This window comes from Phaethon aethereus (assembly GCF_964289735.1).
Source record: "Phaethon aethereus genome assembly, chromosome: 1".
NCBI lineage: Eukaryota > Metazoa > Chordata > Aves > Phaethontiformes > Phaethontidae > Phaethon > Phaethon aethereus.
The window spans coordinates 161,822,209-161,839,125 of record NC_138575.1 but is presented as its reverse complement, the minus strand read 5'-3'; the positions used below and the strand labels follow the sequence as shown (position 1 = coordinate 161,839,125).

Sequence of the window (16,917 nt, the reverse complement as noted above, 5' to 3'; positions counted from 1 at the left end):
GCTTTGTAGCAATAACATGCAATAACTCCATATTTAATCAAAATATTTTATCACTTCTAGCTCCATACTGCATTTGAATAATTTTCAAAATATATCCTGCTTCATCAGTGGTAATAATATGCTGTTTATGTTCCCTAACATTGACCTTTAAGAACCAGATAGACAAATGTGCCCTGGTCGCTTTATAAAAATTTGGTCTGGATCATGTTTATATGTTATATTTACAGTCAGTTTAGTATCACTATATCAATGGTAAGCATGACAAACTTGTTGAGACCAAGAAAAGAACAGAAGAATTGACATATTCTTTTATAATGTCACCTGGCCACTTCTTTCTGTGCTTTCTTGCTTCCCTGGCTGAACTACACATGCATACCTATAACCACCAGTTTCTTTGGATTTATACATTCTTTCTGTTAGGAAGTATACACCTCTTCCCTATCATCTTTTGCATTCTCTCTGCCTCCACCTCTTCCTCCTCCCATGTGTTTTCTTTGCGGTTTCAATCCAACTACATCCTACACCTCTGTAATGACGGAAAGTAACAACTGGCACTTGTAAGAAAGTTTTAACACAACAGCCATTTGCCAAATATTTTTCTTTTAGTAGAACTGTTCTTTTTCTTAAAAAAATTCAAAGAAAAATCTATTTTCATAGTAATCACCTTTGGGTGACCAGAAATCCTTAATTAGCCTAAGGTATGTTGAAGATACCAAGAGATGACACCAAGAGATGACAACTATTTTGGGAACTGCATTGAGGACAGGGGAAATATTCTTTAAAGAAATAATTTGTTTGCTCTTCCAGATACGAAGAAAGGCACAAGGTTTATTATAAATACTAAGTAAAAACTATAGTCAATGGACAGGATTCCAAACTGTTCAAATTTTGTTCTTCACATAAATAATTTAGAACAAACAAATAAATAGGTCACTGATTGATTACTCTGCATTGTTACTAGAGACAGAAGTTTTGGGCAGGATGCAAACTTAAAGGAATACTTAATTGGGTTGAGTTAAAAGACTGATTTAGCAGTGCTTTTTCCATATACGTGCTAAAAAACGTCCCTCTTTCAGTTTGCTATTATTTTAGAGAAGCTAATATTGTATTCTTTAGGTACAGCTAATGTACTGGATTCTATTTTTCACAAGTAACTTAATAAGAAACTATGGAACTACAATTACCACATATAATATGGACATTTACCTGGACACACACATGAACATGCACCCATACATTCACACTACTGCAAAGTAACTGGATTTAAAATCATCGAAGAACACTGAAAATGGGATAAACTCTAATGACTTGATTGATTGATCAATCAAGCTTGACAATGATCATATACTGCTATTACAGATCAGGGCATATATCTTTTATTTCAGTACATTTGCATGTCATTATTCTACTGAGTGTCCTTCCCTCCTCCAGCCCATACACACATAAATCTATATTCTTGTAGTTCGTATTGAGATGCTTTAGAGATTTGAACAAAGGGCCTAATTTCTTTCATAATTAAGCACAAAACTACACTGAAATTCCTCAGAGATGTGAAATATCCCTTACACCTTTCCTTTGGTTCTATTCCTTGCTTAAATGCTTAGAAAGGGAGAAATTCAGTTTATAATTTACATTTATAGGCAACTATCTTGCCAAAGAATCATGATTTTAGAAACACAAGTAAAGCAACTATTTCTACCAGATACATCCCATTCAGGATACCTACAAGATTTATTCAAGTTCTGAAAAATACTTTGAATATACGATACAGGCAGATTGACAACTAAACAAAACTAAAAGACAACGAGACCAAATATACAAAAATCAATTTCACATTTGATCTGGCTTTTACAGCAACATATTTTCATCTTGTAAGACCTTGGGCAAGACAAGGTGTAATATCCTGATATTCAATAAATGTCCAACATTTAGAGAAAAAAAAAAACCTATTACCAGTTTATGCAAAGTTATCTGAATGAGACACCTTCCTTCATAGTTTCCTTCAGATGGAAAAGAACAGAAAGTTTCTTTTTACATAAGCAGGCATTTATTAAAATCTTTCAGCTCACCGTTTCCTAAAAATCGGTATAATTTGCCAAGTTCTGGAAGTAGGAAATCTCTTTGCACAAGGTCCAGAAACGGCCGTGTTAGTTATTTCTTAGATTTTTTTTTTTAAATCAGTCTTTGTCTACAACGCATTTTACCTTATTGAATGCAGTCAGATAGTGTAAAAGCTCTTCCGTGTATCAAAAAACACCTCAAAATTATCATGATACAGCAGTAGCAGACTGATTACAAGAAAAACAAAATGTAATTTGCACAGCTATATAGTTTTTTGACATTTTTACAATCAAAGAATTGCATTTCTTATATTTGAACAGGTATGAGACTGCATTTATAAACAATGGGGTTTGGTGGATTTTTTTTTTTTTCTTTCAGTTTTCCACTATATGTGGTAAGTCTTGTACAATTAGGCTACCTGTTGCTTTATATTACAGATAACAAGCTAAAAGATTTTAAGGGACAGTTAGATATGCTTTGGGAAATAGAAGGATGAACACAATGAACATACAGTTAACTCAAATAATTGCTTTACTGCACACAATTGTTTTCAGTACCAGTGTTGTATTTTACTGGATTAGTCAACCAGTTTCATTGTTTTTTGAAACTGAAAATTGAAAAATCGTGTTTCAGAATACTTTACATACAGTATATTTTGCAATTTAAAAGCAGCATGTTTAAAAAGATAGGCCACAAGCAGATTTAGTTTTCAATACAGCAGTCTTATACAAGCTGACTTCAACCTGATTAAATCTTACCATTGTCTACAGAAATTCCAAGAATACTTGATATCTTTCTCACACTGAAAACAGAAAAATCACTTCATTATTGGACGCCTTTTCACTTCCAGACAAACCAAATCATGGACTTCACAATCTCTGTAGAAATTCTAAGAAACTTACTTCTCCTTAGGGGATGTCAAAACATGGAGATATGGTCCGAGTACATATTTTTACTTTTAGACTAATCATTTATAAGATCAAATGAGGGGAAAAATGAAGCTTAAGAAAGCAAATTGAAAAAAAAAGTAAATTTTGTAACTGTGTGCAGCATACAGCTGAAATGCATGTAATTAAAAAAATAAAATACAATTTTAAAATATGCCTTAGTTAACCATGCTCCATGTTATGGCATCAGCCAGCATTGATTGTTGTGTCATAAAGCAGGGAACAGACCATCGACTGATTCGAGCTATACGTTTGACCTAGAACAATAAAAGTCATTGAAACGCACTGGTGTGGCCCTAGGACCTGTCTCTGGTGTTGTGGTACTGGTTGAGGATGATGAATGTTATCATGTCATGAGACTTACTGTGGTTAAAAGTGAGAGAGTTATCCAGGCTGCTCAGCTGCTGCAATCTGGCATGCATCATTCCTGTTCTGTTACGGGAAACAGGCAATGTCTGAGATTTTCGATCATGAACTATGGATCCCAACCCCTCCTGGTTCCTGCAAGATGGGTGAAATGGGATAGAAGCAAAAGTTAGACATGTCAAACTGCAGCAAGACAGGAAGCGTTAGTTAAGCACAAGAAGTTTTATAGAAAGAAGTCTAATACAACCTATTTACTGTTTTATTTATAAAACAAAAATAGGTAGCTTAAAGAAAGCATCACAGCAAACTCTTTCTTAAAACCTCGAAGCATGAAAGCAAAAGCACACAAGCAGTTGCTCTTGAAGTACTAAATTTACTTCAGAGCTTTTGAAAACATAAATATTTGAGAATAGAAATATTCTGAAAATATTCAGAACCCAAAACCAAATCCTCTACACTGATTGCAAATTTTTTAGAAAAAAATTAGAAGGACACACAGTGGTAAAATTAGAAAGCATACATGCAACAGGAGAGCAGGAATTAACTGAGGTATTATCATGTACATCTTACCCAAGCAGGAAGGGAGAAGAGCCATATACTTTGTTAAACTTGCAGCAATCAAGTGAAGAAAACAGAAAAGTGATCTGTGTTAGCAATCAGTACAGGCTAACTTCCTATTGTGTACCACCACCAGAGCTGATGAAAAATGAAAACCAGTGCTTGAATTACAGAATTCCCTGTTCCCTTTCATTCCTGTCATTTGTGTATTTTAAGAGTACGTGCATTGATTGTGATATACTTCAGTGTAATGACAATGTGAAAGACTAGAAAGCTACATTTACTGGGAAAATTCAGTATCTCTGTAGAACACCAGATGATTTCTATAGCTTAATGTTTTTAGCATTAACATGCAGTACACAGACTAAGTGATCAGTAAACAAAAAAGAAGGTGTGGTAGTCTTCTCTACAAACCAGTCAAATTAGTTTGAAGAATTTTTACAGAAAGCCTGAAAATTACAGGCTCCTGTAAATCCAGAGTTTGAAGTACATTTAAACACAAAGGTTACAACCAAATCCTGAATAAAGCCAGATTTATTTTGGCCTTTGAATTTTTAGGGTATGTGAAGAGAGGCGAGTTTTTTTTCTGCAAAATCTCCAAGGAGATAGTCAAGTTTGTGGTTTGTAGAGACAGATTCACATACCATTAAATCTAAATTAAGAACAAAACAGCTAACCTTTTAGTTAGAATGTTTTATCACCCAAATTCAGCAACAACTTTCCTCACTGAGTTCAAGAGGACCAGTATTTCAACTCCGTAAGTTTCATTATAACAGTACTACCACGTCAATCACAGTGTAAGGCCTAAGCAAGTTGCTATATTTTACTCTATTGAAAAACTACTTTGCATTAAAACCTGCATTAATGAAAAGATATTAAAATAATTTAGTACATGTTTCCAATTCCCAGAGATCTTCTCCTAAGCAGCCTTCAATGGGAACGTACAGGTATCTAACAGTATTTCAGCCTTCAAATTGAAAAACAGCAGTGTTGGAATATTTACTACTCACCTTTCAGTAAAAACACTATATATAAGATTTCTAAAACATTTCAACGGACATCGTTTTATGGCCAGGTGAATAAAAAAAAAAATTAAATCATAAAATTTCTTCCCCAAAGACATTATTTCAAGGAAAAAAATGCTGTAAAAGATAGCATTTAAGGGGTAGATTTTAAAGTAATTAATAATAAACACAACACACACACAACATTCTTAAACAGATACCAGACTTTCAGACAGGGTATAGTTATGTTAATATAGTAACCAGTTACTTACTTCAAACTGTTATGTATCATTTCACAATAACTCTTCTACTCATGCAATTTATTTGTAATACAGATTCATGGCATATTGTACACACTATTATTCTTAGTGAACAAGACAGCAAAATTCAAATTCCACACAGTACCTGGCTATATATCGTTTTCCCATGTACTGGAACTGATGTAAGCATACTCTGCAGAGAAGACATAAGTCAGAGAAGCAACCCTTAAAACAATCTCTTCTACATTTATGTACATTGGAATTGTTCAACTATTATTTTTGTTTAACTTTGAACTTTTACACCATAGAACTTCTCTATTTCTCCCACCCTTAAAATTCCCTTCCAGTACCCAAGCCAAGAAAGGTAAACAGGGGTCACCTTGAAAACCGTCCCAAATGGGCAAATTGGGATTAATAGCAAAAGGCACGTAAGGCTGCCTCCAGCGCACACCTATCTCAACACTGAATCAAAACAGCTAGCGTGAGCCTAACAGTGACAAAGTAGAAAGGCCAAACGGTGAAAAAATAACCCACCTTAGAAAACTGTAAACAGTGAGTTCAAGTGCTCCATCTTGTATAGATTTTTAGTATTTATAGAGAAGAAATGTTTAGCCTCAACTGTCACAGGCAAAATTTCATTATGTGAAATGAGGCCCACAGTTACAGTTACTTACAAATGAGAAGCAGTCCAGGACAAGTAACATGAAGGACAGAAGCAAAGAGGTAACTAGACATTACATATAGACACACACTTTTCAAAATGTATATAAGGGTTCAAAATAAGGGCAATACATTTTGCTTTTTTTCCTCTTCACTTAAATTCTCTTGGTTACAGGTTGTGATTTTTGTTTTGTTTTGTTCTTTAAGGTTTCCAGATTCCAAGATAACAACAACAGCGTTTCTGACAGAACTGTTTTCTAAAGGGAATCTAATCTGCTTTTACAATAAGATGATGGTAAAGGCAAATCCCAAAAAATAATTTTTCATTAAAAAAAGAAATCTATACTTGAATATCATGTTGTATTTTAAAGAGTCATAATACTACTGGTTCAGATCCAGCAAGAAAGTGGAAAGTGTAACACACAACACTGATGACAAATAAACTAGAAGTCATGCCTTCAAAACAAGGAAAATGGTGTGAATGGAAGCTGTAATGATTTTATTTGACTCTCCCTCTGTAAGTAACTGTCCTCATAAGTTAGAACACTGAATGCCACTTCCCTTGTCCCTCAGGTAAGAATATTCTAAAAATTCTTATTTAAAGTGTAAATCCAAACTGAAAGCCAGTTTTCAGGCTTTTTCTTCCATGTCCCAGTTGTGAATGAGGGAGAAGACTGGCAAACAGTCTCTTCAACTCAGCTCCATTTCATACTCAGACCTTGAGTAGATTGGCTGTCTTCAAACTGCACAGTCAGAATGGTGTTTGCCTCCCCCAACCTTCTCTATTTGCAAACTAACCTCAATTCCCCTTTCTGACACCTTCTTGTCTTTTTTAGATTCTATGTTTTTCAGAAAAAGTTCTTTGCATGGCACATACCTACCTACCAGAAACACTGTCTCACTGAGGTAATGAGAAACTACTGTAATGACCTGTATTGATAAAAAAAACATCATCAAAACAAACATTACTTGCATTGGCAAAATAGCCTTAGAATTGGAAGAGGTAGACTTTTATGAGCCTTGTTCCTGCTCTAAAGAGCTGTGATATCATCCACTGCACAAACAAGATGGAAATTTTATTCTGTATTCCATGTACTGCTACTGTGACAGAAATCTTCTTCGATAATTAGTAATTTGAGATTTCCGATTTGATCACAAACCAATTCTATCCAGCCCTTAAATAAGAAGCGTCTAAATATTGGCAAAATACTGTTCACCACTGATTCTGTACAGTTTATACCTCAGGCTTCTGACAGTCTACTAAGGAGGCTCATTTACTTTTTCAGTACTGTCTCTGGTACAATCAGTATCATGCCAGATGTACTCAAATGATGAGTTAAAATACTGTCTACAGTATATTCCTAAAATATCAAAATATTCAAACAGCAAGGCTTCTGTGGTGCACCACTTCAACCAGGCAGTGCTGCATTATGGCCTCAAGCTGCCTCAGGGAAGGTTTAGATTGGATATTAGGAAAAATTTCTTCACCGAGAGGGTGATCAAGCATTGGAACAGGCTGCCCAGGGAGGTGGTGGAGTCACCATCTCTGGAAGTGTTGAAAAAACGCGTGGATGTGGTGCTTCAGGACATGGTTTAGGGGACATGGTGGCACTGGATTAATGGTTGGACTTGATGATCTTGAAGGTCCTTCCAACCTTAGTGATTCTGTGATTCACTTTTCCTTAATGTATCAGTCAATCCTCACTAAGTGTGCACAGGGGAGGAGTGTAGCCATTGATAACAAATACTGGATTCATCCTGTATCTTTTCCCTTGCAGAATGGCAGAAGGCACAAGAGGAATGCTAGGAGGACGGTTCATATCCCTTTGTTTCTGAAGTTATACACTTCAATCACACTTGATCTGCAACTATATAATTTCAGCAGTTCACATTACAAAGATGCATTCTTAATGCAGGCAGGTAACAAGACGGTTGGTGCTGCTTCCATAAGCATCGCAATATTCTGAGCACTACTTGCTGTTTAGGAACTTCCTGATATCACTTCTGTATAGCCTAATTCCAGAAAGCATCATGGAATTGGACAGACATGCAATTGTGCACATCAAGTTACGGATGACTTCTAAACAGACAAGATGGCATTATTTTTTCAAACAAATAAATAAAAACATATATACATACTTATATCCACACTCATGTTTTTAACAGCATAGCAAAACGTATGATTTTATGACAAGCTCAACAAAAAGCTTACTCTGTAATTGTGAAAAAGTCCATGAGTTCAGATTTTGTAGCCTTGTTCCAATATGTAAACAATGCATCTAGGAAAATGAAAAATGTTAAAAACAAGGCAAAGGCAGCAAACACACAAAAATATTAAGTAGAAGAGTTAACACCAGTTCTTGGTTTTCAGATAACAAGGATTCAGAGAATCTAAAAATAGCTTGTGGGGTACAGATAACTATTGCTATTTCAAGTTTTCCTTGAAACTAATTATACAAATGCACATATCAATTCTCCAAATGAGTTTCTACAATATGCTTTTAATTAATCCATAGTATTCCCATACGATTTCATATTTTAAATAGTAATAATTGTGTAGTCAGTATTGACTACAGTGTTCTAAAAATACAAGACTTCAGGATACTTTGGACTGTTAGTCCTATAACCTGCTTCTTTATAGATTTGTCTCAACATTTTTCAAAATTCAAATTCATTACTTTTTCTTTTAATTTACAATGCTTTACTATGGATAGTTTTTCAGCACTGGTTTCAGATTTTCTTTATTTGCACAGTTTTCAAAAATGGCTATATATTTTTCACAAAGCTTGTTGTTACATAGCCAAGCCCTGGTCTCTTACACCAAAAATATTCAAAATTAGATAAAAAATTCAAAATTATTAAAGATGTGTGGCAAATTTTATTTGACACTTGTTCTTTTCCAGAATAATTGAGACAAAAAAACCCCCACTGTGTGGATGTAAATTCTAACTTGAATTTCCTAGAAAATCTGACTAATTTTTACATATTTCAAAGTGTAAAATGGTGAAAAATATATTTTTGATTTATTATTCTTTGTAATTAAAATACATAAAATAATATCTATGTAATTACATGAAAATTAACTGTGTGACTGGATATTGAATATTTATTATCCTTTCAATTATGGATTAAGCGGTGTAATAAACTAGAGTTCAAGTACCACACATACTTGATTTTTAGAAATCAACATTAAAATAGGCAGAGAAAATAATTAACTACTTTTGAAATATTTAGCACAAACTGAGAAATTCAATGTTTTTATCAAAAGGGACTTGCCTTCTTTTTAAAATGTTCATCAAGGATAGGAATGATTCTGAGTTTTAAGATCCTACTAAAAAATTAAGATTTGCCATTCATGCAGTATCTCTATACCTCCACAACTTTCTCCAAGATAATATGAGCTTTTAAAAAATTCAGTGGACCATCTCACAAACGTCCCAGGAGAACGAAGCACTAATATCCCCATTCCAGAAATGGAAATATACACAGCAATAAAATAATTTGGTTCCCTTTCATACATGAAGTTCTGCAGAATGGAGGAACGGACTAGCCTGAAACTCTTCTACTGATCAATGAACCATTCTTCACCTCCATTTTCTAAATCAGACTGTACAATCACACACAAATATTCACATTCTTACAAAGTCCTTTAGTTAGCCTCACATTTTGAAGGACTAACAAGTATTTAATGCTTACAAGGTTTCAGTTAGAGTTTAATTTGATCAATCACACACGTTTGTAAAACACAGCACAACTTCATACCTACACCTAAAATATTCTGCTGATTTTTAAAGGGTATTAAAATCACAGGCATAAATCCAATACATGATTTCCAATTTATGAAAAATAGGTGGAATTACCTACCTTCTGACATACTTCTTAAAATATGAAGGAAACACATGAGCAGACTTTTGATCTCTGCTTGGTCAAGTTTGTCATATCGAACTACAGAACTTCCTATAGCGTTGCTCTGTTGATTCTGAAAAGAAAACAGACATATTTTGGCTGAAGAGTTCTAAAACTGATAATAAACTAAAATGTTTTAAATGGCCTTATTAATTCCTGCAACAGAAAAAGGATCTCAGAACAGAGACAAAAATGTTTCATGTAGAGACAAGTCACTAAAACATCCATTACACACATGGAGTACACCAAATTAAGCCTCTTGGCCTTTGTTTATATTTCCTTCTTTCTATGATTTTTTTTTTTCCCCTCCTAGCGGGAGGAGTAAGAGGAAAAATTACCTAACAGTGATTATTAATCAAGTTAATTATACATAGATACCCACATTGTAGAAATCAGGCATGCCCCTTCTGCTTAGATGAAATACTTTGAAAATAAAGCTACTGTTAGGTGATACATATATGCTCCTTTGCTTTTGAAAAGACTTTATGCTGAACTGTAGACAAACCTGCCTCTACAAAACTCTTTCCATTTAAACATGTAAGAACCCCAAAGAAAACATACATGAATGGCAATATGCATTCTGGAAGATTAACTACCGATAAGTAAATTGCCCTTGCCTCAAAACAAACCAACCAACCCCCAAAAAATCCAGCACAAAAAAATTGATCTTTGTCCCCACTTCATTTGGTTATGCAATTCCTACATTTGTGGGAAGTTAATCAGCAATGCTCAATGCTGTAAGTCTGTCTAAAAAGAAAGAAAGAAACAAACAGAAAACATAACTGATGTTTTAAAATGTCTACCACAAAAAAAGGGAAAAATAAAACTGTGAGAATATATAAATTGAACTTTAGGCAAAGGCTTATCTGTAAAAGAATAATTTCCACACAATCCAGTGTTACAAAATCCTCAGTCTGAGGCTTTTACAGATCTACTATACAAATGTCTGTCTAAAGGATAAGTTATGCCCTTTTTAGTGCCTAATTCTCACTTCCAATATGAGGCCACTTATGCGAATGGAAAATGAACCAGACGTTTAATAGGTTTTCTGTCAAGTCAACAGTCTGGTACAATTGATCTGTGCAATTGCTTGGTTTCTACGAGAAAGCTGGATCATCTTGCCTCCACAATCTTTTTAAGGACACACACCAGTGTTGGAAGAAATCCTTCATATCAAAATTAGAAAAAAATAAAAATATAGACTCAAGAGAGAAAAGCACTTGGTTCACAAACACAGCAAGAAGTGACAATACCTCAGAGGTAGAACAACCCTTCCAGGAACATTCCACACTGAAAGAGGGAGATGTGCTAATCCACGGGGGATAGTTTCACAGGATACACATCAATTAACTACTGAGCCCTTCAACACATTTCATGTAAAAGGAAAGAATTGCTGTCCTAAAACGATCTGCATAAATCTGTCACATACTAGCCACTGAATGGATGTCTAGTGAAACCGAATGTGAAACTATGATTAATACTAGCCAGAAGTTACTGTAATTTAGGAAGAAATGGACACTTAATATAAGCCTGATTATTGCAGATTCTAAGGATCTCACATTATCTTTGAAATACCTCTGATGAACAAGGAGGTGCTGTTATACAGCTTTTTGGATACTGAAATAGAGCAGACAATTAATAGGTGGCAGAGCAGAAACAGAATTTGAGTTTCCTAGACTTTCAGATACTGTCCAGAGCCCTAGATAATATTCCCTTTAAAATAGTTGAGCATGTACATGGGTAAAACCAGCACTATAGCTACTTTCAAGCTTAATTTAAAATCATGGCAATAACCTATAAAGTATGCACATAATAAATTAGAAACTGATATACTTCCAGCCAATTCTGATTCCCAAGTATAGTTCTACAGGTTATTCTGAAAGAAAATTAGAACAAAAACACGGCTCTTCAGTAATGATATCAAGCAATGAGTAAAAATTCGAAGATAACGTGCACGGAACAACTGATTTACTAGAAAGTAAGTTTGGAAAGCAATGAATAAGAAGCCAGGATTAAGTATTATTCAGTGAAAAATATTAACAGCATGCAAAACATAAATCCTGTATTTCCTAAATTGGCAGAACAGAGTAGAATTTTCAAAGAATGTTGACTCCTTTGAAAACCCTTCTACTTGGTAAAAACACTACACATCAGTAATTAACAACATGACAACTAAGTAATAGATGACAGCATTGCCATTTAGCAACAGTGTATGCACAAGTTATATCTTTATTTACTTGGTCATGTCAAAGATTTTTTAGTTCTATTGATATTAAAGACCCTAAGACTCAAATTCTGCTGATATTTAAGCTGATTGGATTTTTATGCTTAAATTAAATAATGTACATTAACTGTTCCAGGTTTGGCATTCAATGGCATTTTACATGCTTACATTGTACATATTTGCCTTGAGATTCAACTGTTGCAAAGAAGTGGCAAAATTACTGATCACACACTTCACTCAGAAGCTTAACTATACCAAGAACAAAAACCAAATACTTCTTGTAACTGAAGAGAGAAAGCGGCATGCAAAATTTTCTCTGGCAAAGCCGGAATTGTCAGAAGTGAAAAATCCATAGTAACACGGTTTTTCTTTGGAGGGTGAGAATTTTCTTCTTCTTCTCCATTTGGGTGCATAGCATGAGCAGAGTGCCTTCTGAGAAGCTTCTCTCTCTGCCACACGAAGGCATGTCAGAGTCAAGGGGAAAAAGTTAACATGTTGTGACTCGCACAACAAGATCTAAGAAAATGAAACGTGGTCAGTATCAACACAAGCTCTAGAAAGACATGACTGAGTACCTCACAGCTACTGCAGCCAGAGCTCCTAATTTGTAATAGCTTTAAAGTGAAATTATTTAGAAAAGTCAAACTAATATAAAAGAAATCACCTAGAGAAAGCACAGCAACTGGTTTTCAAACATTTTAAAAATGCTACATATATTGTATATAGAACAGGATGGAATGAAGGTCTCCACAAATCAAAGGAGCTGTCCTAACTAGAGCTCAATTCTCTCAAGTGAAATTCAATACACTTCATCTAGTGCCTTTCTCTAGCAAAGGAAACAACAACTGCTTGTTTCTACATTGAAAATCTTTTTCTATTTTCTGCAAAACAGCTTAATAAATGCAATGCAAAAAGAGTTCATATGATAATTATTTTGCAAAAGAAAACACTTACGTAAAATTCTGTTTTACAGTTATTCTAGAAAGCCCATTCCCAATGAAGATTACAGAAGTTAACTCTTAGAATTAAGATGAAATTTTAGGAATGCACTTTGGGTTTTTTATTTTGGTTTGGTTTTTTTACCTTGTCAAGGGAATTGCTCTTGTCACTATGTCTTTCTGGAAGACTGCTTCCTGAGTCTGTACTTATAAGCGAGCCTCTTGAGTCAGCGTTCCTCACACTATTAATATTTGGAGTTGATGTGGTGTATGGGGAAGCTACAAGAAAAAAAAATCAACAAACCAAACTATGTAAAAATCTCAAACAATACACATACTGAAAAAAAGTCACTCCATACTTTAGTCAGACTTCTAAAACCACCGCATATGTATATATTTTTAAGAAGGCAAACAATTCCACTTAGTTACTTTTAATGAAAACAAACTTACTCTAGAGTTTCAGCAAAGTATATATGTACTTACACAGACTCATGTACAACTACATACACACATGCGTAAAGAACATATGTGGCAATACATACACACTTACATGAAGAAGCATGTATATTTAAAAAACTCCCCTTTCCCATTTTTCACCCGTTTTTTTCTTTTTTTTTTTTAAACTGACTAATAAGTGACACAACTAATTACAGCAGACAACAACAAACAGAAAAACACATTAAGACGACAGACAAGAGGATGCCCACAGGCGTGCACAAGCAGCATTCTGCTTAGAGTTGGTCTCTAACATCACATACAAAATTGTGGATTATGGCACATTTGCCATAAGTGACTAAGGCTAGTCTTGTCTCCTATTTCTCTGCAGGAAGACAAGAACTATCACCGGGGGCGGGGGGGGCGGGGGGGGAGAAGCAGCTTGCTTTCTCCAGGAAATAGCTTTATTTTCAAATAGAAAGGCAAAACAAAAAAGATCTCAAAAGAAAGATTTCATGTACAAGCTGTGAATTCTGGCCCACGCTGAACAGTTGATTGAATTAGGGTTCTGTTAATGAAAGTAACAATAACATTCAAGTATATATGCAGAAAGCAACCGAAGTTGGACACAGAACAATTATTTCTGGTAACAAATGAAAAAGCAAACTGGTTCCTTTTTAAATTATAGTATTTTATTTTTTAAGTGCTTACCAATGCCAGAGATAACACCAAATAGATCTTTAGGAAGATTGTTATCCAATGTGTTTCCTGATTTTTGTGGTGTTACTAGCTGACTTGCAGTTGGCAAATTAAGTGCATCATCCTTTGCACTCTGTTTGGAAAAGAGGAAAATGTGATTATTGTTCATCAACATTATGGATTTAGTGAATATGACATAATTCATCTTTAAGAGCACTATTTGCCATGTATTTCTTTCTTAAATTTTAATTTCTCTTAAATATATTCAAAAGGATGGAATGAGATGTTTAGGTATTTGCACTAGCTTGGAATAGCCTAAAACTTAAGATACCTCAGGAAACACTGAAGAAATAATATCCCATTGAATTTTAAAGACTATAAAACAGATATTTCCAAAAGACCCAAATTACTGTTATTTCAAACACCCAAACGTTTCTCGTTTATTGTGAATTTCTTTCTTAACACCAAATGGAACACAGCAAGATATGGACGAAAATAAAATACATTAATTATTAATCTTAGATTCAATAATTGTATGCAACTATAATATATCAATATACATCTTCACAAATTCCATTTGAATTCATCCTCCTGTAGCCCTCTTACACTACAGCTGTTCCAAAAGCACACTCCTTTGAGGTTAAAAATTCTTCTTTAATTTCTAGATAATTAACCTATTTTTCTTCTGGTCCATTTATTTCAGTGTTGGACTGAACTGGAAAATAAGACTAAAAAAACCCAAATCTACCATCAATATACAATCTTTTCTGTTGAACAGCAACTACTGGATCTGTTGGGATTTTTAGCGAACATAACTAAATCTCTATGTGTTAGGTGTCAGGGGAGTATCCTCTTGCATAAAAATGAAGTATGTGCGAGTGCCTCCAATGCCAGGATCTACAAGAATAGAGGCAAACTCTTTATCCAAACTAGCAGGCAGACTAAAGAGAAGTGCAATTTTTGAGTAAAAAACCAGAGACAATTTAATGAAATCTCTCACAGAAAGGTTATCAAAACTGGTTAACAGATACAAAAGGAAGGCCATTAAATTGCCAAAACAACTGGTATTTTTTTCAAGTTGCTTTGGCTGCCCTTCTTAGAACACTCAAAAAGATGCAGCAGGTCCAGTGCTGTGTAGTTTACAGTTTGTATTGAAATACAGGCACATGCACCAGAGAGATAGAAAAAGCAAGATGTTATATGGGAGAATAATCCCATGGCAATGGAATGACGCTGTGACAATCTCTGTGGTCTAGCATTCTCCAAAATCTTCAAAGGTTCAAGTAAAGATCAATAAAGGCACTGTAACCTGTATGTAGGCCAAACTAGCCAATTATCATGTTTGGTGTAATTTAGCTGGACTAGAGAAACTGCAGCCAAAACCATGGAGGTTAACTAAGCTTTTAATCTTATAAAAAGCAAGGAGAACAAACTTGCAGAATTGTGAAGTTTATGAAACTGCATTTGCCAGAAGTATGCAGTGTTTCATATATACATTACCAATAAATTATGACAGAAATAATTCTTCATATCAAATAGAAATGGTCACTCACATTGCTGGAAGGGTTAACAGGAAATGGAGACACATCTTTAACATTGATTCGCTGAACATTTTCTATGAGCAGTCCAAAGAGTGGCAAATACATAGTGGCTATTCTTGCTTGATGGCTCTAAATGGAGTTTAATGGTTCATTAACAGATTCATTTTTAATCACCAATTTTTTTTAAGCTATTCACTCTTAGGTTACAAAAAAAGAGCATTTAATAAATATTTGTCAAGCCAGACCCCACATTCATAAGTTAGGCTTATGGCAAAAATTGCTTAATGGCTAAAACAGTGACCATCACTGTATTTCATTCTAATTTACAGAAGGTCAGTAACTTTTATTTACTTTTCCAATATAATGCAGAAAAAAAACCCTAAATAATGTGATTTTAGCTAAGACTAACCAAGTAAATTAGTATTATGTTAGCTTGATAAATTAATGATATCTTTTACTAAAATTTTATGGCTTCTCCACAGCACAGTTGATGTTAAAAAAAGTCAGGAAAATTAAAAATCACTCAAAATTTACTACCATGACTTGTAGCTTGCTTATACTCATTTTACAAATAATAGATGATGGAAGGGCAGCTGCCAAATATTAAGAGTTAATATTTAATGAAAATAAGAGCTTTAAAAACATCCATAAAAATCTGATTACGTTAAGAAAAACAGTTGGATTACACTGTGCTAAAGTGTAATAAACACACATAATTATGTTAAAAGGTGCTTTGTGCTTCCATTTGGTAGAAACATGGGATTTGCAAATTGATTTTGATTTAAACCATTTTCATACAGATTTTCATCACGGTGTGAACAGAAATAGCATTGCTGCAAATTAACAACTTCTTTTGTGATAGAAAAAAGCTTGCTGTATGTGTGCACACTTAATCTTTTTTATTTAGTACTACTATCATAGAAATACACTTACCCTTGAAGCGTATCTATCATCAAAAGAATGCTTTATCATCAAATTCTTGAGCACACTAATAGCAATCTGCCGCACGTCTCTGAACTCTTGTAATGCATTGCCCACCTCCCTTAAAAGCAGTCCCACTAAGAAGTGATTTTTACAGAACTCATCAGTTAATGAATAGTCCAGGTGAAGGTCTGGAAGTAAAGTACGTAAGGAATAGTATTATTTAAATCAATTTGTCAGTTAATTTAAGGCTGAACTAAAATGTTTCCAACATTATTGATAAATTCATATGTATTTTTAATATATATATATAAAAAAATATATCATCATAGTTATTCATATATCCCTAGCCCAATTCACTGCATAATGATGTATTTATTAAACAGGCAATGATGAT

The 16,917-nt window shown here is 34.2% G+C and overlaps 1 protein-coding gene across 7 annotated transcripts in view; it reads right to left on the bottom strand.

The window, feature by feature from the left end:
- Nucleotides 1-16,917, bottom strand: part of DOCK9 (dedicator of cytokinesis 9) — a gene marked incomplete at its 5' end in the record, with an annotated part of 129,939 nt that overhangs the window by 26,172 nt on the left and 86,850 nt on the right. For 4 of the 7 annotated variants that reach the window (XM_082000816.1, XM_082000818.1, XM_082000815.1 and 1 more), the window contains 8 exons: nucleotides 3,373-3,509; nucleotides 5,342-5,389; nucleotides 8,069-8,135; nucleotides 9,721-9,835; nucleotides 13,070-13,203; nucleotides 14,071-14,191; nucleotides 15,612-15,728; nucleotides 16,533-16,711. In XM_082000816.1, the coding sequence (XP_081856942.1) occupies nucleotides 3,373-3,509; nucleotides 5,342-5,389; nucleotides 8,069-8,135; nucleotides 9,721-9,835; nucleotides 13,070-13,203; nucleotides 14,071-14,191; nucleotides 15,612-15,728; nucleotides 16,533-16,711 (918 nt within the window). Of the gene's footprint in view, nucleotides 1-2,819; nucleotides 2,864-3,372; nucleotides 3,510-5,341; nucleotides 5,390-8,068; nucleotides 8,136-9,720; nucleotides 9,836-13,069; nucleotides 13,204-14,070; nucleotides 14,192-15,611; nucleotides 15,729-16,532; nucleotides 16,712-16,917 lie in introns of all 7 variants that reach the window. The other 3 variants (XM_082000819.1, XM_082000820.1, XM_082000821.1) reach the window with 1 other exon arrangement.